The following is a 21,528-nucleotide window of genomic DNA, read 5'->3' as shown; positions in this document are numbered from 1 at the left end:
ATATTATTCTTTAAAAATTCGTTTTTAATGAATAATGCAGCAAATATATATTTCTATTTGTTTTCTCTGAAACATTTATATTTTATTATTTTTAGATGTTATGTATATTTATTTTTACGAAAAATTCGTCGATTTGACGGGTTAATTTATGTAGATTGCAAAAATTATTGCGAAATGAACAAAAATGAAATAACAATGAATAAGAAAAAACACCAGACAAATGACTACTGTTTAGCAATAAATATATTATGGATAAGTCAAAATACATGAAATTCAAGAAAAGAATAATAAGAAGAATAAAAAGAATAATATAAATGAAAACCAATCTCGATCGGATTCTGATATAAACGAATTATGCGAAAACGAGGAAGAATTTGACAATATAAACGAAATTGAAGAGATTCTGACGACAATGGGAATGAAAATTATCGCAATACATACCGTGAAAGAAAAAGAATGCGTATTATTTTAAATACTGAGAGCGAAAGTGAAACAAAAGATAATAAAGAAAATTCGTTGATAATGAAGAAAAAATAGCAGGATTCCTTTACGTGTCTTATAATTGTTTTTAGATTTAGCAGTCATCAATGCCTGGATTATTATGCAAAGAGACTACTGAAATAAACAAAACTCGAAAGAATTTTTTCTTTCGATTAGCTGAAGAATTGAACAGCGATCATCACAACGAATAAAATACTAGTTTCAATTCAGTGTCTGGGATCTGACTATATTTTTAAATATAATAAGACTTGTTAAGTATATATAAAAGTATATATATAATAAATAAAAATCTATAGATTTCAAATAAATTTATAAAAATCGCATTTTAATATACCCGTCGAAAAGACGGATTTGGATAAAAAAAAAAGATATATACAATCAATGTCCGTAAATGTGTTAAAAGCCAGACAAAAACTAAAAACCGAATAGATGAATTATTTAAAATAAAAGAATGATTGGAGAGGAATTGATTGATGATCGCTTACCGCACGGCTGGGACTTCGAGGATGTCCCACTCGACGGAAGTATAAAACTCGGACAGATCAACGCCGATGTCGACGACATTGCTGCCACGAATTTCGTCGATGTGTCGAAGATCAACCTGCCAAAAATGAAAATGAAAATGAAAAAATCATCTATCTCCCTTTCAACTTTCTCCAAGTTCCACACTCATGTATATCATCTCTTTTATTAATCCTGATTCGCGCTTCAACGAAAGATTTTCGTACGTTATTCAGAGAGATATATATATATATATATATATATATATATAATTTCTGCTTGCTGGGAACAGAGTATGTATCAATCCATCAGGTTAATAAAGGAAACACGAAGTATTATACGGTGTATATTCCATTCGAGGGAATGGAATAGCATTCGACGTTGCCGATATTTACGTCCATTTCTGCCCGTTAATTCGGACTTTGAACGAGATTCTTGGAATCCTTATAGATTATTATTTATTCCAGATAAAATTTTGTTAAATAAGAAGGTACATAATACGTACGTATTGTATTACACTAAAATTTATTTAAAATAATCAATTGTATATAAAAAGTATCAGTATATTTATTTTCATCGAAGGGCTCCGCTACGCGAGCGACATTGCAATACGGTGTTGCCGCGCACTCAGCTGAGCGTTCTCGCTCTTTCGCTGTTTTGCTCTATCTAATTCAAACTTAAAAATACTTATAACTCGTTAATTAAACCTTATCGGACATATGTGTATACGAACTTTTTTTATCGTTTTGATGTTTAGAATCCACTCTCCAAAAATGTCTCACATGTTTATTAACATCCTGTATATATATATATATGCTTGCCTATAAGAAAATTCTTCTCCTTAGATTCGAGATTATAAAAAAAAAAAAAAAAAGAAAATTAGCATTGGAAATTTTAAAGAGATACCGTGTTACACATTTCACAAGAGTGAAAAAGAAACTTTAATCGACGAATCACAGATGAAGAAATATGATAATATATATATATGAGAAACAACGAGTTTGTACAAACTTGTATGCATTAATCACGAGAAATTTATGTGAGTTTCATTCGGCGTACATCCGCGGGCCACCGTGTTCCACGTATCTCATGAATAGTGATGAAGCTTTTCGTACGAGGTGTCGCAAATAAACAAATATCATCAACATCTCAATATCCCGCTCCCTTTTAACTATACACTTTCTTAATCCAATTTTTAGTCACTGTCGTTTTGCCTCACTTTCTTTCACATTGAGATATAATTTGGGGACACGTTCGAATGCAGAAAAAAAAAACGTGAAGTGTTTATTTTCCCCTTCTTCGATATTTTTTTCGATCGAAACCTCTTTTTTGAGACGTGAAAAGGAATTTTTTCATCATAAAAAGGAGACAAAAACGTGGAAAGAGATGGTTTGTTACCTGGAAGCCGTCGTAAGTCCACGAGCCAAACTTCATGACGCACGTTTGCTCGTCGAACGGAAAGTATTCTACGTCGATCTCGCAAGAGGATTTGTATATGGCCGGTGGCTTCCATTCGACCCTCCCTGTGTAATTCAGCGTCGCCTTCGTTGCCAGCGTTACCTCGAAATTACCGTCGGCGCTGTTCCATGGAAAACAAATCGATCATTCGATCAATAAATCGTGATCCAAAAACATGCTCGTTCGAAGAAAATTTATTTGTATTCCGGAAAGAATTCCCCGAAAAGATTAGATAGAATATTTTTTTTACACTCGAGATCAATTTTAAAATTATATATATATATATATATATATACAGATCGATTTCGAATGTAAAAAAAAAAAAAATTTGAAAATCGTATATTTCATTTAATCGAAATTATTTAAGTGTTATATCTGTCGTACAATTGTAGGCAATAAGCGATACGAGTAAAAGTTTTGTTTAGGAAGGGAGTTAATAATAAATCGAATTTCGCCCCGTTATGAAAATTCCAAAACTGGGAAATTAGTGGTGGCAGTTTGCCAAGTAATTCTAGACAATCCCTTATGCATGTAACCTTCTTCCAAAGGTTGGATCCATTAACTGGTAATACACCAGAGATGGTATTAAACACAGTAATTTTCGGGAGTGACGAAAAGACGGTCTTACTTGTTGTACAAAACTATATCGGGCCTCCATATATGATCGGATGGCACGTGCAGCATTTCCACCCCACCATATTCCTTTGGATCCCATTTTAACTTGTAATCGTACCATGACTGTAACAACAAACATTTTTATTGATAAAAAGAAAAAAAAAGGAAAAGAAATGTAGTGAGAAAACATACTGTTAATATAACAAATTAAAATTCTGATCTTTTTTATTCTTTAATATCTTCCATAGAGATGGATGGAGATGAACGATGCAATATGAATTATCCATAATCTCGATTATTGTTAAAAAAAAAAACACAATGAGAAAATTTCACGAGAAATTTAAAAATATACCACCATATACAACGATTATCGTTAAAATTTCGATTTCTTTTATTCAATAATACTCTCATCTCAACCAGAGATTAATGTTACATGACATACGACAATTCAACTCGATCAATGTTAAATCGAGATTGTTCAAAATTTTTCTCCATCCTCGTCTCTCGTTTATTTCGAACTCGTTTTACTTTTTCAATTATCGATACAAATACACAGAGATAACTCGAAAAAACAGCGTACTTCTGACGAATCAAAAGTCAAAAATTTTCATTTATCATTATTATTATTATTATTATTACTTTCTTTTTTTAATATCCTCTACACACGAACACACGACAACGATGGAATCCGGATATAAACTGGGCCTTCTAAGGATATTTCGAGGAAAGAATTACGAGGAGAAGAGCGTGTTCCAGAATTGCATTTTCCCCTCCCCTTCCCTCTCCTTGTATCGTTTGTGCGCGCAGCTCGATTATCGCGCGCTCTTTCCCATTCTTTTCACTCCTTTTCCACGACGGATTATTTCCGTAAAACTCGATCTGCCTGCTTGCCTGCCACTCGGCCTTACCTCGTTCACCACACGAACAGTTTTGACGTCTGTCAAAACCTCCGTCGGATCAGGGACCGGGTGAAATTAATTAAAATGAAACGCACGAGACGAGACACAGAACACAACGCGTCTGTTACGATTGCGTTACTTCGTTCGTCTCTTGACGCGAGTGCAAGCCGATAATTTCTCGGAGGAAAGGAGAGGGGATACAAAATGGTGTCCGAAGAAGGAAGAGAAGATACACGTTGTAAAATAATGATTTTTTTTCTTTTTTCTTTTATTTTCTCGATTAGAAGAAACATATTTGGAGAAGATCATTGCTCGATGTAATTATTTATATCAGATAAGAGATGATATCGAAAGAAAAACTGCGTTTGAATTATCGCGTGTATCTTTTGTTGTATGGTTAAGAGAAGGGAAAAGTATATGTATAAGTGAGCGATTGCATGGAATTGTACGTCGGGTTAATTGTCGCGGAGAGAGCATGCGACAGAATGTTAATTAACAGGAAATAGAGCAAGTTTTTTTCCCCGGATAGCTCGTTTATGAGGGGGAGGGGAGAAGAAAAAAAGAGTAAAAGGAAAAATAACTCGTTCGATGAGGTAAGGTAAAAATATATTGGTGAAAAAAAAATATATATTTTTACAATTTATCTTTGGTTTAATTTTTAACGTAGATAAATCATACTTGATCGAAATAATTGAGGATAGATATGAAATAAATCCTCGATAGCTTTTTTTATTATATACTGCTCAGTTTAGAATTGACAGAAGAATCAGAATTAAGAAGAAAATATATAGTGCTAATCTAAACCTATCTCCACATATTAATTATTATTATTCATACTTATTTTATTAATTATTCAAGGATAATCAAGAACGCAACGCCCGAGTTATGTTATTAATTCAACCAACTAAAGATTATTTTTCCAAGATTTCTACGAATCACGATTTGCACAAATCGTAATGAAGCAGAAAAAGTACTGCTACATAACTAATCTCGAAATGGTCGAAGTACAAAGTTTACCACGTATGATTCCCTGGATAATTCTTTACATTCTCGCAAGTTACTTTCCAAGATTTGCACAAATAGTTAATGAACCAGAGAAAGCACTGTATTCTACTTTCTAAAAAATCTTTCTAAATTAGAATTAGATTTAGACCAATCAAGTTTACTTTCCAAGATTTGCACAAATAGTTAATGAAACAGAGAAAGCACTGTAAAATCATTGCTTTTTGGTTTCTATAAAATCTTTCTAAATGAAATTAGAATTAAATCACAAGTTACTTTCCAAGATTTACACAAATAGTTAATGAAATAAAGAGAAGCACTGCTTTCTAGTCTCTAGAAAATCTTTCCAAACTCTAGAATTAGAATAAATTTCAAAGTATAGTCCAAGTATAAAAAATTTTTTCTAAAAAATCTTCCTAAATCCTAAAATTAGATATAACAAATCTCAAAGCCAAAATATAAACTTCATCACGTATTATTTCTTGGATAATTTTTTCGAGGATTTCTTTACATTCTCGCAAAGATTTGCAAACAAATATTTAACGAAACTAAGAGAAAAAAAAAGAGATTGCTTTCTAGAAAATCTTTCTAAACGAAATCAGAATTAAACCACGATCAAATATACGAAGTATATAAACTTCAAACTCATCTACAACTCCTTGGACAAGTCTCTTGCGAGGAGGATCTTCGCGGCTATTAGGATTCGAATTTATCTATTATCGGTAAAGTCGATCGAACAAAGGACGGTGCCGGAAGGTAAACTGGAAAGTTTTACGAAATTCGCGGGCAACCGCCGCCCCACCTTTCTCGCTAGATCGTTCGTTACGCGTGGCCACCACTACCAACAACCTCCATTAATATACTATGGGAACTTCTCGACCGATACCACCAATATTTGATCTGATTATGTATCGGGTGTGCTCCTCTTTATGTACTTACGCTCGTTTACCCGATCATGCTGTCCAACAGATTAATGGTCCTGTGTACTCGACCACGCCATCGAATACGATTTATCGATTGAGGGATTCAATTAATAAAATCCTGAAGACAAACACGATTCTTTTCCATTCCATACATTCGCGAGATTTCTTACTTTGTCGATTCGTTAATTTAGCTTAACAATTTTAATTCTCTTCGTTGGTAATAACGAAATCGAAGGCAGTGATTATGCAATTAAATTTCTTTTTTTATTATTAAAACATTCTTGCTTGGAAATGCTTGAAAGATGCTTCGAAAAAATTAATCAAGCGAGAAATTTCTCATCCTCCTCTTGATTCTCACAATGTTTTCTTTCTTTCTTTCTTTTTTTTTTTTTTTAGGTCCCTAATTTCGTGCAAGATAAAAGAGAGAGGGGAAAAGGCGAAATGGATGCACGGAATCGGATGTGAATCTGTCTTACGTAACGTTCGAAAGTGGGTTGCACGGTTCACCGGACTTATTTTGCGACTCTCGAGTGGAAGAGCTCTCCCCCCCTCCTTCTCGATTTTCGTTTTACCACGTATCCGCTCGTTTCATACACGGTATCATTCACGGGAAGACAATACGCGACTCGAACGATTACGAGAAACGAGGAAATCACATAATCTTTCGAGTTCTCTACGCGGCATCTTTCCTCAACAAACAAGATTAAGCATAAAAATATAGGTTAGAATCGTAGAATTCATATAGTATTCAAAAGTTATTGTGTGTTGTTGTATTGACGAACAATGAAAATTAATTGGAATATTAATTTTAAAACAAATTCTCAATTCGGATTTGGTTGTACATAAATTTTTAGGTTAGGTTTGATACGTGTAATACAATACACACGCGCACACACCTGTTCTACCCAGAGGTTCGTTGTCATGATTTGATTTTTCAGATTCTGGAAAGAAAAACAGAAGGCGAACGATCATTTTCTCAATTTTCCCTATCCTCCTCGGTAACTTTTTATTCATCTCTTTGCCCTATTGGCTATTTTATCTTACTACGTCGATCAACTGAGAGAGTTTGAGCTTGATTTTAACGGTGAGGGCGTCTGTGACGTTGACCACTGGACGAACCAGCTTGTTGTAATTCGACAGGAGGTCGTCGTACAGCCGCTTCGCGTCCGGATTTCCCGAGCATCCTGCGAAAACAAACAAAAAATTATAATTGTAAATATTAAATTCGATCGACGCGTGACGGAACTTTTTCGAAGGAAAAGCTTCGCAAACAACACCGGAGCTCGCAGATCGTGCAATTGCTCGAAACCACCGAAGTCACGCCAAGTCTTACCTTATCTTATCTTCTTGTATTCTTCCATCTATCATTCCCTAGCAATTTAACGCTGTAATAAATTCGAAGCAGACATAAATCGCGTCTCCGCTATTTTCACGATTTTTCGTTTTTCCTAAAATCTCGTCTCGCGTCTCGTTTAATTTCGAGACGAACGAACAAACGAACGTGTGAACGAAATGATCACCAAATTATCCATTTCCATAAACAATTTTTCACCGGTTCAGTCGTTTCTCAACAGTCGCGTAACATTATTTGTTCCAAAATATCAAGCTGCCATTATAAATAAATCGAGAGGAACGAACGTATCATGTTCGCGAATATCGAATAATTGGAAAGTGTGTGTGTGCCGAGGAAAGGGATAAGTTTTGTATAGCGTTATTTATATATCAACCGAGTTTTTCAATCGGTAACAAGACAGGTAAACGTAAAATGATTTTATGAACGTTTCCCAATAAAGAGATAAAGAGATGAGGAATTACGATATTGTTAATCGAGCATAACGAGATCTCGATCATAAATTGATTCGAGGAAAGTGTAAGTTAAAAATAGGGAAAATTCATTTTCAAATTTATAAATAAATAGCTAAAACTCTTGTATTTTAATTTTTAATTTTTAAACGTTTACGGATTAAACAAAATAAATTTACATAAATAATGATCACGTTTCGATAGTTGAAAAATATTCTGTAAATTTACTAAGAATACTTTAAATTTCTCTCGATATAACATTTATATTTAATTTAAATCGTTATAAATTATCGATAAGTTTTTTTTTGTAAATTAATTTTAAAATTAATGTAATGATTTTTTTATATGTTCCACGTCGTTCCACGCGATAAAAATTGGATATATATAAAACTGGAAACTTTCTACTTTATTTTACCGCCACATTTGATTCGGAAAACTTTGCGGAACTGGGCTGAAATTAATTTTGTTTACGGCCGCCCATGATATCCACAGGCATATATTAACAGATTATACGATATATATAGCCACTGATATTTATGGATTAATTCTAACCTATCTTGTATTATGATATATGAATTTCTATCATTGTTTATTCATTATATTTTGGAAAAAGTAATAATAATATTCCTTCAGCTGGAAATTTCTTTATCTCCGTACATTTTCTCACAATTTTTTCATTTCATAATTTTCAGTTTCATTGTTATTTTAAATTTATTATTATTTATTATTGGATATATATCTGATATATCTCCATACTCAAAACTAATTCTAATCTATCTTGTATTATGATATGCATTTTTGTTTATTTATTATATTTTCGTCAAATAAGACAAATAATAATATTTGTCTTAACTAATTTTTAACTGGCAATTTTTTTATTCCTTTCAATTTCTGAATGATCGAATATTTTAATAGTTATCTTGTTAAATTTATAAATCCTTTCGAGCATTAAAATCACAAAAAAAAAAAAAAAAAGAGGAGGAGATCCTTTCCAAACGTTTCCAAATTAATTTTGTAATAGATTTCTGTTCTGGCATCGCCCCCCTCCGGCACAGATATTATTCATCGTTTCCAAAACATTGTATTATCGGTGTTTTATCGAGCTTTTCCTGGAGCTGTACCAGGGATGGTTCATAATACGCGTCAACGGGGGCAACCCGTGGCTACAATTTCAGCTTTTTGAAGCTGTGCCAGAATATTTACGATACACCTTGCACGGGAATCGTCGATCTTCGTGATGAAGATCCATTGTCTCGCGATGATCCTTCTTCGTCCGTGTCGACAACAAGGCGTGCTTTTTTTTTTCGACAATTTTCGAGAGATAAAATGTAATAGTTTACGTTTGAATTGCGATTTATCCGTTACTTTTCTAGAAACGATTCTCTCTTTGTTCATTTATTTATTTATTTTTTGAAGTTTGATGAACGTGTTAAGAGGGAAGATGAATGAAATCTTGGGAGAGGGAAGAGTATCCGAGTGTGCGATTTTGAAATGGTTTTCGAATATCTCGACGAAATAAATCTGAATATCCCGTTGCGTGTCCTCTCACCTATTGCAATTTGTACGAGCGAAAATTTGTAAAATTTAAACAATTTTTTCGTAACTATTTAAATTATTTTTCTTTATTCGTGAAATTAAACAGATAAATGTGTATCTTTAAAAAATTCCAATAAAATCATTTATACCCTTTTCAAGATTTTCTTCGAATTTCGAATTTAATATTTTAATATTGCCAATTTGTCGAGATTAACGTAGAATAATTTTTTCTAATAAAATTACTTTCGTTTATTCGTGAATAATAAGATTTAAACGGATAAAAATTTCCAATAAAATTCTTTATTATATTCCTTTTCGGGATTTTCTTAAAGAATCGAAGTAATATTTTGCCAAATTTTGGCAAGATTACATCATTTGGAACAAGAAAATAAATTCCTCTAAATATCCTCCTTGCAATTTTTTCATAACTAAATTACTTTTCTTTATTCGTGAAATTAAACAGATAAATGTGCATGTTTAAAAATTTCCAATAAAATCCTTTATCATACTCTTTTCAAGATTTTCTTAAATTCTTAAAGATAAAGTAATATTGCCAATTTGTTGTCAAGATTAACGTGAAATAATTTTTTTTTAATAAAATTATTTTCATTTATTCGTAAAAATAAGCTTTAAACGATAAATATATTTTTCGTAAAAATTTCCAATGAAATCTTTTATCACGCCCCTTTTCAGCATTTTCGTAAAGAATCGAAGTAACATTTTGCCAAGATTATTACTTCAACGTGGAACGAAGGGAATAGATTCGCGAAAATAATATATTCACGATGAGATTTCCATTGGAACGAAATTACGAGTTTTCGACCATACCAACGGGTGGTACGGTGGATCAGAGATATTATACGATAACCCGTAGCACGAACAACAGATGGCCATCGATTCGATCGCAATCTTTCGTGAGTAATCGGTTAACTAGCCGGGAATTACGTGCGCCTTGGGTTTACGTATACGTGCCGGGGAGTTTGGTTTTCGAGGGGCCCCTGTATCCCCTCCACTACGCGAACGAATCCGCATACGTTTCAATTCACGTCCCTCCTCGTTTTCGAGAATCAATTTTCAAAGGAAAACTTTTTATATGGAAAACTTTTATATGAAAAAGCGAAACGATAAATGTTTAGTTTCGCTTTAAGTTTTTCTTTCCTTTTTTTTCTTTTTTCGTTGGTTCTCTTTTGATTGATCGGTTCTTTCAAACTCTATGAAAATACACAGATAATGAAACTTGGAGGAAAATCTTCTCTCTCTCTCCCTCTATCGATTGGACGAGTCTTCCAGTGGCAAGGAAACGTTTGTTATCGACAAATGTAATCGACGAATAAAAATTCGTTTTATCCGAGATAGATTTTGAGCAAGCGTTAATGGCATCAGACGGACGATAGCCTCCCCCCTCCACCCTGTTCGACGATTAAGTCGGAGAAAGAAGAATTGTTAGAACGCTGCCGAGCATTTTTGACTGGGAGCACAAAGGCTGCGGTGGCTGACCAATTGGAAGAAAAGCTTTGTCAGTCGAAACTGATTATTCCTGTTCCTCTGCTAGCTCTAAAAATCCGTTTAACATATCAGGAAGATATTCTATTTGTCGATTACTTAATACTTCGAAATAAATAATGGAGTTATAAAATTTATCGAAATATATTTATATAAATATCGATATCAAGATTCTTAATATCAAGAAAATTTCACAAAAAATACAAGATTAATATCGAGTTAAATCGAGTAAAAAAAAAGTCTTCGTCCACTTAAGATGAAAATTAAACTTTTCTCATGCTTTGGTATCTTTATCTTATGTAAAGTGATTCACGACTTTTCAACGTAAAAAATTAGCATCGATCTCAATAAATATTTTCTAGACAACATTAAGTTTGTCCAGATATTTAAAATTTAAAAGAACGAAGGGAAGCCTGGTATTATTGGTGAATCGATCTAAAGACACATCGCATGAGAACCTTCATCGTGTTTAATCGTCGCGATCGGTAAAACAGGCGAGAAAAAGGAACGAGGCAAAAAAGGCACGATATCGGTCGTCGAATCGACGTCCGTGAAATTGTTGCTCCCTGGATAAGCAATAAGAACGAGTCGCTATATTACCAAAGCGATATTGCGTTTCGCGCGAGACGATTGCTCTATGAGCCGGACATATCGAGAAACATGAAGAAATATCGCGTGTGGCGGACGTTTAAAAGACACTCGGGCCGAGTATGCACTTATCCGGCTGTTTATTCCCCGGGAAAAAACGCGAGCAACTTTTCTAGTCGAGATTTTCAATGAGGCGGGTTAGGTCGACGACGATGAAATCAATAAGAGACAAAGAAAAACGAGTTATCGATAGATTTCTAATGTTTTGTATCCATACAATTTTTGTATAAAATAAAGAATACATACGTATGTATTATTGCTAATTTAATATGTTACTTAATTTTATTTTTATTGAAATAGGTTTTTAATTTAATTAAATACGAATCGAAGGAATTAACTTAAATAACAAACAAATAGAAGGAATCTGAAAAATTATAGAAAAGAAAGTAACTTTATTTAAAAATAGTTTAATAAAACAGAGAAAATCATCTAAACTGATCGATTAAATTTAAAGAAACAAGAACAGCCAGTCCACAAAACGAATTTGAAAGAACACGTTATACCTATATGATATAACTCGATAAGTAATACGAGTCAACGAATCGTCAGACACCACGGAGTAACTGACTAAGTAGAATAAGATCGTGTTTACGCGGACAAGCGTGCACAGGCATGGTACGGTGAGAGCACAATTATTCGATAAACATGATTGTCCTTTTTTATCGACAATTACACGCATTCCAGTTTTCTATTTCTATCGAAAACAATCCAATTACGATTCTTCCTTATTGATTTAAATTACACGTAATCTCTATCGACTATCATGAACAGAGCATCAATTCCCGCAAACGGTCAAACACCTCCGTACCACGGCCTGTATTACAATACCGGTTCAACACGAACCGCATATTAAGCGCGCGTATCAAGGATCTATACAGGCGCTCGTTACACATTTGCGCGCATGCGCGCTAAACCTCGCGGAAACTTCGAATCGGGCTTAATTCGCCTCGTAAACTTTTTTCTTTCTTCCCCGTGCCTGCACATCGTTTCGAAATTATGGCCTGCCCCAGTTTCTCGTCGTTAACTCTATTCGTAACAGCGAAGAAACAGTCAACTCTAAAGCTTCATCTTGGCGATATTGAATATATATATCTACGTTACGAAAATATATTAAGAAAATAAACGTCGCGCACGTGTTCACGCGTTGAAGTTTGGAAACGAAGATGTACGAGGAAGGGAATAGCGTGGATTTTTCTCGCGAAAAATAGAATTTAAATTCATTCCCGTGATCCGGTCGAAAGTTTCGTTAACCACGACCAGTGGTTGGTGGGAAAAAAAGGACTGGACGTTGATAGCCGCCATTGTAAACGCGCGTGAAGCATTTACATGTGAATGGGAGCCAAGTGAGAGTAGAGGTTGATGCATATGCAGCAGGCGTCGTATCTTATACGATAGTTATTCGTCGCCGGTTATATTTGGCTGCTTTATTGTCTAGAGATGATAGGCTTCGCGCGCCTTGCCGCGCCTCGTACAATAGAACGCGATCGTGGCCTTGCCGAAATTGAACAAGAACAGATCTCTGAATCCTCCTTGAATTTTGAAATAGTTTCAATGTTTTATTTTAAAAATTTGAAATATAATAATATTATAATCATTTAAAAAATTTTAAATATAATAATATCACGAATATTTGACATTTTTACGTTTAAAAAATTCGAGACATCTCGCGAGTTTCCACGAAAGATTGAACCATTCCATAAATTCGCATTCCATTTTGACTTTGTCCAGCGATATAGTAACCCCGAGTCAGAAAAGTACGTCTTATTGTTGGATAGATTTATCGAACATACCTGATATGAGCACCAACACTATCCACATGATCCCCACCAGGCTCTTCATCATGTCATTGTGTCACGTCCAACTCATTTCTTCTCGCCTTCGTGCTCCCCGGACCCTTCAGTTCTAGCACTGAAACAGGGAGAGCCGTTGTTCGATTAAGTGCAACGATGCGACTGGAATTAAGCGTTTACAATTAAAGTTGGGACACGTCCCCCCTCGATTTATAATCATTCGTCACGAGTTGAAGGAATAAAAAAAAAGGACGGATAAAAAGATTGGAACTTGATAATTCGAAATAATTAATTTCTTGAAACAATAAATTTATACATAGATCCTATCTAAAATATATATAAGTGATTATTTCGAATTATCGTTAAAAGATAAACCGATTCACATTCGCGTCGAAAATTGGAGATGAAATTAAAATTAACTCGAACATTATCATTTTTAATCTTGCGAGGGATTAGTTAACGGGTTAAGCCGATGCTTTTTTAACGAGATATATCCTTTTTCCAATTTTCCTTCCAGGAATTTATGCCGGTCATAAGGCTCGTGATCACGTGATTTCGACGATCCCCGGCCTGAAATTTTCGCGTCGGATCTCGTAAATCTCTCTTAGTTAGGCGAGCGGAAACGCGATGGCGTATCTCTTGAAATATCGTTGAATCTGCAACTCGGATACATAAGCAGCTTCATCCCCTCCACCAGCCCGTTTGCCAGCCAGGTTCTCAACGTTCGTTCCCAACGAAACGAAACTTTGGAGAAACTGGAAAACTGGGTATTTTGAATTTTCCTATATTCTTCGAACGTGAATTCATGAAAGAAGAAAGGAAAAGCGATGCAAATGCGAGTCGAAACGTCGAGGTGCGGAGAAATTTGAGCAAAATTTTAGTAATTTCAGTCGAAATTACGAATAAAGTTTTTCGATTGTTCCAAGCATCGAATGAAGAATGAAAAGATAATACGAATAAATAATCATTCGAGTATTTTAAGTTTGTGACTAATTTAATATAAATTTATTTTAGCCACTTTCTCAATAGGCTCTGGCGAGAAGATGATATTTTGGAAATTTCGAAAAATTTTCTAGCCACGAATATTTATCGAAGCAATATTGTATTTAAAAAGAGAAAAGTAAGAGAGAGAGATTCTAGGTCATTAAGTCTCGAAATATTTCCAATATCATCGTTTCACAAAGATTCGAGAGGAAAGAAAAAAAAGAAAAGAAAAGAAAAAAAAAAGAAGGTATCGATTCTCAATGGCGGTACAATTCGCAAGCGAATGGGCAAGCAAGCATTCGCTCGATCCGTTTCAAGCTGGCGTCGTATCGTTCCAGCCACGTGGACCGCAGAACTGCGGCTCTGCAGCCTCGAGCCGCGTTCTGCAGCGTGATATAGCGTGGTAGATCGCGGAGAGAAACCGGTGGATTTGTTGCTCGCTGTGGCTGCATATGTATCTATCTTTTTCTGTTATACCCTCTATTTCCGCGGTGGTAATCGAACGTATTTTCTTGTGCGTTACCCATCATCAATTGAACGTGATGCTTCCAACGGAATTATTGATGCGAATTCACCGATAAATATTTTGAAGAATAGCAGGAAGATGGGATGAAAGAGATATTTTTCTTTTGAATAAAAAATCAAACGATATTCTACATTCTACTTCTAATTGATAATATTGAAAAGATCGACTATCCAGACACACGTGATATTATTCACTTTCTTTTATATCTAATTTTTTTTTTTTTTTTTTTTTTTTTAAGAAACTTGAGACAATCTGGATTCAAAAATTAATAAATACTCTTCTATTATCAAATATTTGATTTACAAAGAAATGAGATAGTTTAATCTAAAATATAATTTAGCTAGGTTAAAAAATTTTGCCATCGATTTTACTGAATTTTCTTTCCGTATTATTCTACTTATTGCTTCTTATATTTTGTATCAATTTTATTTTTTAGATAGAATTTTTGAATTGAACAAAAAGTAAGGAAAAATATTCAACACGAGAATTTTTTAATATAAAGTAGGTATATTTTGAATATCCCTTTTATGGAAATTTGTAAAAAAATTCAATCACGTATTACACTTGATACAACAATAACTTAGAACTGGATACTTTCTTTCATAGCACCTCTCTTCTAATTCTTTCTAGAAAAAAAAATGGTAAGGAATTTCAGTACACAAGACTTCCTTACGAATAGGTACGAAACACGGACGAGTCGTTCGCGTACATATGTTAAAAAGCACGAGAGGATAGATTTCATCTTTGCGTGCACATAATCGCGTTCTTTGATCTTCGTTTCGCGCGATAAACGCGAACGGCCGCGTTTCACTGCCCGAGGAACGTTTCTTTAATGCAGATATTGCGACCTTAATTTCTGTTAAGACATTCTTCCTTTGGATATTATTTTCGACTGCGAATTTCGCTACGGAGTTTGGACTTTTAATCAAGGATAATCTGGTGTAAAGAAAAAGCGAGTGAAAAATGCGACTTGTGTGTACAGATCCGCTTGTTTTGCTTAATCCTTTCGTTATGGGACACGATTATGCTTACGAGTTGTTAAGCTTTATGTTAAAAACCGGAATACTCCGTCCGACAAGAGCCATTCATGGTAATTGTTCGTCCAGGAATAATCCTTATACACACATATACACACACATGCACACACGCACATGCACACACACACATATGTAACAAACTAGCTAGTGAAATAGGTTAATCATTTTTATAACCTCTATCTGCAAATAGTCATTGTATTGTAAGAAAAATTTATAGCTCTTATTTATCATCAATAACGTAGAAATATTTTTCCATATCATCACTTAACTATGAAATTTCTTAATTAATACACGTAACGTGATGATATTGATAACTGCTTCGATAAATATATCGAAGAATTAAACACTCGTAATTGGAAAATTAATATCGATGCTGCTCTTCGACAATTTTTTTCTTCGGCAACGTAATTTGGTATCATATTACCAAATTGTATTCTGATATTAGAGATTGTTTTTGAGAATGTGCGAGTATATTGATAATTTATTTTAAAATTAAAACTAGAAATAAGTGACACGATATATTCCTTCTAGTGTTATTAGATTAGATTTGAAGGACTTGAGAAAATCGAGGAAAAAGAAATTACGTATTAAAATATCTCGGAAATAATTTTACGATTTCTTGTATCTTTAGAATAAATGACATTGCTTTTATATCTTTATTTCTATAATATTCTTTACACAATTTAAAACTTCACAATATCACTTCGCAATATCACTTTGAGCATATCTAACGAAATAATTCCGACTTCGAACGGTTTAACACAATTCTTCGAGGAAAGTAAAAATTGCCAAGAAAATTGGCAGATGGTGGAAAACGCGGACAGATGGCACGAGTAGTCCGCATAATGGTGTATAATTTCGCACGAGCAGTCTGCTTAAAAGGTTAAGGCTCTCATCACGCGTGAGTGACGAGACTGGAGTGAAGGTAGCGAATAATTAGCTCGTCTCGAGGCACGAGTGAGCGACTTCAGACAGAGACATAGTTCGATCGATCGAAACTCGCAGAAATAACTTTTAGGTTAGTCGATGAGATAGCGACAACGTGATTTCGTCGTCTGGACACAATTCGAGCGAACGATGACCGATCGGATTTAAACCTTTGAAACGATAGACAAGATTAACTTTATTATCTATTTATCGAACAATGTGCTAAAATTGAAATTAACATTTATAAATTTAACAATATAATTCGTCATAAATCGATTAATTTTTCTCAATTTTCTACAAATTATTTTTACTATTATCTATTTATTTTTTCTCGAACAAAGTGTTAAGGTTAGAACGATAAATTTTATCGATTTATCACAAATCGAAGACTCGGTTTTTAATTTTCTAGTTATAAACAAGATAGAATGATACTCGTACACGATCATGGACACGTCGATCGCGAATATTCGAGATCCATTGAGTTAAAAGCATCCTCCGTCCGCGCTATTAACTCGTTCACACAGCGATTCACAGATTCGATTCAAAACAGCGTCGTTGCACCTTTGTATCTCGTGACGATGAATGCGTTTCAACGCCGAGGATCGCGGGCAACTTGTTGCTGAATAAATTCACCGGCTTGCTTCATTAATTTTAATACGCTTTTTGCAGGTCACATCGCCTTCGGATACAATTCTGTCCATTTTCATCGCTCTTCACCGCTCGTTCATTGCCAGTTCGTTGTTTCAACATCTCCCCGTTAACTGGTTTCATTTAGTTTCTCGATGCTTGCGGAAATCACTCGTATATTTTTCGATTTCCTTTCTATCCAACTGGATCATATATCAATTCTCACTTGTAATAAATGATCGGCTGCTACCGATGGTATATTAGATTCTAAAAATTGGCAAAGCTTAAGATCTACTTCTCCACGCGAATAAAAAGAAAATTACAATAGAATTTTTGAAATATTAGAGAGAGATGGTTGCTTGATATAAAGAAATTTTTATATAGTAGAATTGCTCTCTTTTTCATGATCATCATTGTATTGTATATTTTAAAAAGATTACTGCAATTGTAAAGAACACATAAAATATTCTTTTAATTATTATTGTTCAATTGGGGGGGAGAGAGAGAAAGGAACGAAAATCTCAGGAATAAACGAATAACCACGTGTTATACTCGTTAAAAACGCGAATTTTGCAGAATTTTCGGACTTTTCTGTGTCAGAGATACTTGAAATTTTCGCGGAGCCAAGCGAATTTTAATACCTTCGATTTCCATCGAGCCACCCACTTCCTGGTTTCATTGATAAGAATCACGGAAATTTCTCGAATCTGACGAATTTGCCGGGCAAAGGTTGGCAATCTTTTCTTGGCTCGGATTAAATTATTTGCAGATCGAATTGATAATTTTATGGCTTCTGGTTCCATAATAGGATTTGCCCGGTTTCTTGGAGCTTCTTGTGGAGGAATTGGAAGAACTGTCGAACCGACTTTTTTAATTTCCAATCTTATCTTCATCTTCCGTGTGAATTATTTATTTATCCAAAGAGAGAGAGAGAGAAGAAATTTAAAAGAAACATCAAATTTTTTTCGAATATAATATCTTTCAATTGTTGTATAGCTCGTGCACGTCGCTCAATTTGTATGACAATCGAGGAAACCGCTCGATAAGAGATCGACCGATCTTCTTATCATCGAGACAGCCGATGATTTATTGCCCTAGTCCTAAGTCCTTCATCCATCAGTGTCCGAGGAGAACGAAGAGAGGAGAGGGGAGAAGGGGAAAGAGAAAGAGAGAGAGAGAGAAAGATATCGACCGCAACTTGTCGATAGTCGGTTTAGTCGTCGTGATTACAAGTTGGTGGTCGGTAAGCGAACCGTGGTTTTTAGTCCCGGCTCGAATCTCTCGAAAATCTCGTTGGAAACACGCTCGGTGAAAAACCTGTTTTATCGATCGGCATTTAGAACGCCATAACAACGGCATTCGTGAGGCTTCGATGGAAAGATTTTCGTGCACTTTTTTCCTTCTCTTCTTTTTCTCCTGAGCAAGAATTTCAAAGAAAGAGAGTCATGATCGATTTTGATGGAATGGATTTTTTTTTTCTTTTCTTTCACCGAGAATCTTTGAAAGCGAATTTTTGAAGGAAACCCCCGATCGATCTTCACAGCGTCGATCCGTCTTCCCGCCGTATATACACCCGTGGAGAATAATTAAACGCGACGATCGAAAGGGGACGGGCGAGAGATTTGATTAAAAAGAGAACGAGAGATCCTCGTGAATCTATTTCACAACAACAAGCAACATTTACAAAACGCGATCTCACAAACCCAAAACCACTCCAACAATCCGAGGACTCGTTAAATTTTCTCCAATTCCTTCGTTCGTCAATTTTCACCCGATTACCTTTCCTCTCCTCTCTCCTCCTCCCCCCGGGAAGTAAAATCCAATTTTATGAAAACAAGTGGAAGATAAGTGGAAGATAAGTGGTCGATAAAACTGAGGGAGAGAGGACAAAGAGCGATATAAGATGGGTAAGCGAAGAGTTTACATTTTAGGAGGGAGGAGGGATGGGAGAGAAATTTCGAATTCCGCGAAAGAAGACCCGACTGGCTGACAATTAATTTTCCACGAGGCGAATGCTACGTGTTTCCCATGCGCTCGACTGTCTCGATCCATGATGGATATCCGGAAAGCTGCATGAATCGGCTTTTCTTCGAGCTCGAGTTTCTTATTATGAGAGACTCGACAGGGAGAACGAAAATTCTAATTCGAAAAAGAGTTTAAGAAGGAAACGATTCTGAAGAGATCAAAGAGGCTTCGATGAAGAGAAAAAGAAAAAGAAAGAAGAGAGTGCGAAATGGGGGAGATAAAACCGGAGAGAGAAGGATGATTCTCTTTTATTCGCGGATAATTGAATACGAGCGGGAAGATAGGCGGAAGCGGGTGATATTCCAAGTGAGAATTGCCGAGTATCGGAAGGCTGCTTCCTTCTCGCAAGCAATTCGACCGCCAGCGCCGTCTGGTTTGCCTCGTAGAAAATTAAATATCCGCGCGGTAACCGTTAGAAATCTTCCTCGACTCGCCCCCCTCCTCCCACCATTCGAATAACGTATCGTCCGTCGATGATTACCCCCTCTCCTTTCCTCCTCCAGCTATCTCGAATATTCCTCGACTCGACTTTCCTGGATTGACGATTCTCATTCTTCGAGAATTATATATGGATCCTTTTCGATTTTTTCTATTTCTCTCTTCAACTTTGGATTAATTTATTCTTTATTCGTTTTTTCTTCCTTTTTTCATTTTTCCCCTCCTCCTTTTGCAATTTAAGCTTGTTTTCAGTATGAATGAATAATGAAATATTCGTAGGAGGGATACATTGAAAGGCAGGATCATGCATAATCTTTTCGGGATTATACGGTCGGTTTATTTAAAAGTAACTTGAGTATTCCTGTGTATTCATAGTTAACGCGTATATATGGAAAAGAGAGAAAATTTTGTGAAATTTAACGATCCATATTTCGTTAAATCGTTAGCAGGTTTTCAGACGCGTCTTTTTAACTTTTTTAATTGTAAGAATTTGTTCAACTTTCTGAAGAGGAATGGGGGGAGGAGGAGGGGGAGGGGCGGCGAGTTTAATGAAATTCGATTCTTTCCATCCGTCTAAGGAATATTTTCGAAGCTTGAGATAAAGTTTCTCTTTCTCTCTCTCTCTCTTTCTTCCTGACTCTGGAAAAACTATTACCTATTTTTCTTCCTCGATGCCCCGTCTAATTTTCACCAAAGATAATATCCAATGCAATTATCGGAATTCTCGGGGCAGAGTTATTTTTTCACCGAGTCCTCTCCACCAACTGGAATTTCCACGATTTATCGAGGAGGGGAAAGGGGGAGGGGGAGAGATGTGAGAAATCTTAAACGACGAGTTACCATAGTTTAGATCGCAAAACTCTGATACATTTGCATGAAAACCGAGCTCTGTTATTAAGGCTCGTTATCGTTAACCCTTTGCTTTCCACGAGATTGAACTCGCCATTTCGCAATTTCAAATGAAAGAAACGAGGAAAGTTTGAAGAAAAAAATTATCCTTTTCCAACAAAAAAAATTTTTAATAACAAATTACTTCATGAAAATTTATATATATATATATATGAAAAGATATAATTTCAAACAACAAAAAAAAGCAAAGAAAATAAAATCCGATTATAAAAATTCCACGCATGAATTGAGAAAAAGTTGAAAAGCTTTATCGAGTTTAATAACCATCCAACATCCCAGCTGAAAGACTCACGATCCAAGATGGTCGAGAATAGAAATTCGGTGTCATATTTCCAAGGGAAACGCGCTTCTATGCGCGCAACGCAGGATGCAAAAAAAAGATCGTTCAACTGTGCGCCACATAGTCGGTAGTATCCAATGGCGCAGAAATTTGCTCAACCGTAGCCGACGCGATAACGACGATTCTACGATACAAGAAAATCCTTTGCCAAGCCTCTTTTCGTTCCTCTCGAAAAACATTGAGATGTCCCGCGTGGAATTCTAGTGGCTGTCGATGATCTAAAAATCTTCAAAAAGATGTCTTCTCTACGTTCAATTCTCCGTCGAATTTTCTCTTTGAATTTCCTTTTTTTTTTTTACTTTTCCTGTCACCAAGAGTTTCCAGTCGGTCAAAGGTGAAAAATGAAACTTCGATGTCCATCTATTTATTCGACCATTTTATTTGTTTTTAGACGAACTCCTTCTCTTCTGGATTCAGGATTTACGATTTTCCGTAAATTGAAATTCGACGGCGTGTCGAGACAGATCTTTCCAGATGGGAATAGAAAACTCTCGACATGATTATAACCGATTATAATCGTGAAATGTAGAGAATTC

General features: G+C 35.2%; 1 protein-coding gene across 14 annotated transcripts in view; it reads right to left on the bottom strand.

Annotated features, from left to right (window-relative positions):
* The window catches only part of LOC107997818 (acetylcholine receptor subunit alpha-like), a 75,835-nt gene that overhangs the window by 11,354 nt on the left and 42,953 nt on the right, over positions 1 to 21,528 (bottom strand). For 11 of the 14 annotated variants that reach the window (XR_009829795.1, XM_017056675.3, XM_017056667.3 and 8 more), the window contains 6 exons: positions 13,180 to 13,297; positions 6,944 to 7,083; positions 6,796 to 6,840; positions 3,089 to 3,198; positions 2,401 to 2,581; positions 987 to 1,102 (listed from right to left, as the gene is read on the bottom strand). Coding sequence is in view for 13 of the 14 variants with exons in the window: in XM_017056675.3 (XP_016912164.1) it covers positions 987 to 1,102; positions 2,401 to 2,581; positions 3,089 to 3,198; positions 6,796 to 6,840; positions 6,944 to 7,083; positions 13,180 to 13,231 (644 nt within the window). In the remaining variant the exon portion in view is untranslated. The other 3 variants (XM_017056677.3, XM_062075340.1, XM_028666733.2) reach the window with 3 other exon arrangements.

The sequence above is a fragment of the Apis cerana genome, linkage group LG5, assembly GCF_029169275.1.
Source record: "Apis cerana isolate GH-2021 linkage group LG5, AcerK_1.0, whole genome shotgun sequence".
NCBI lineage: Eukaryota > Metazoa > Arthropoda > Insecta > Hymenoptera > Apidae > Apis > Apis cerana.
This window is presented reverse-complemented; position numbering and strand designations above follow the sequence as displayed.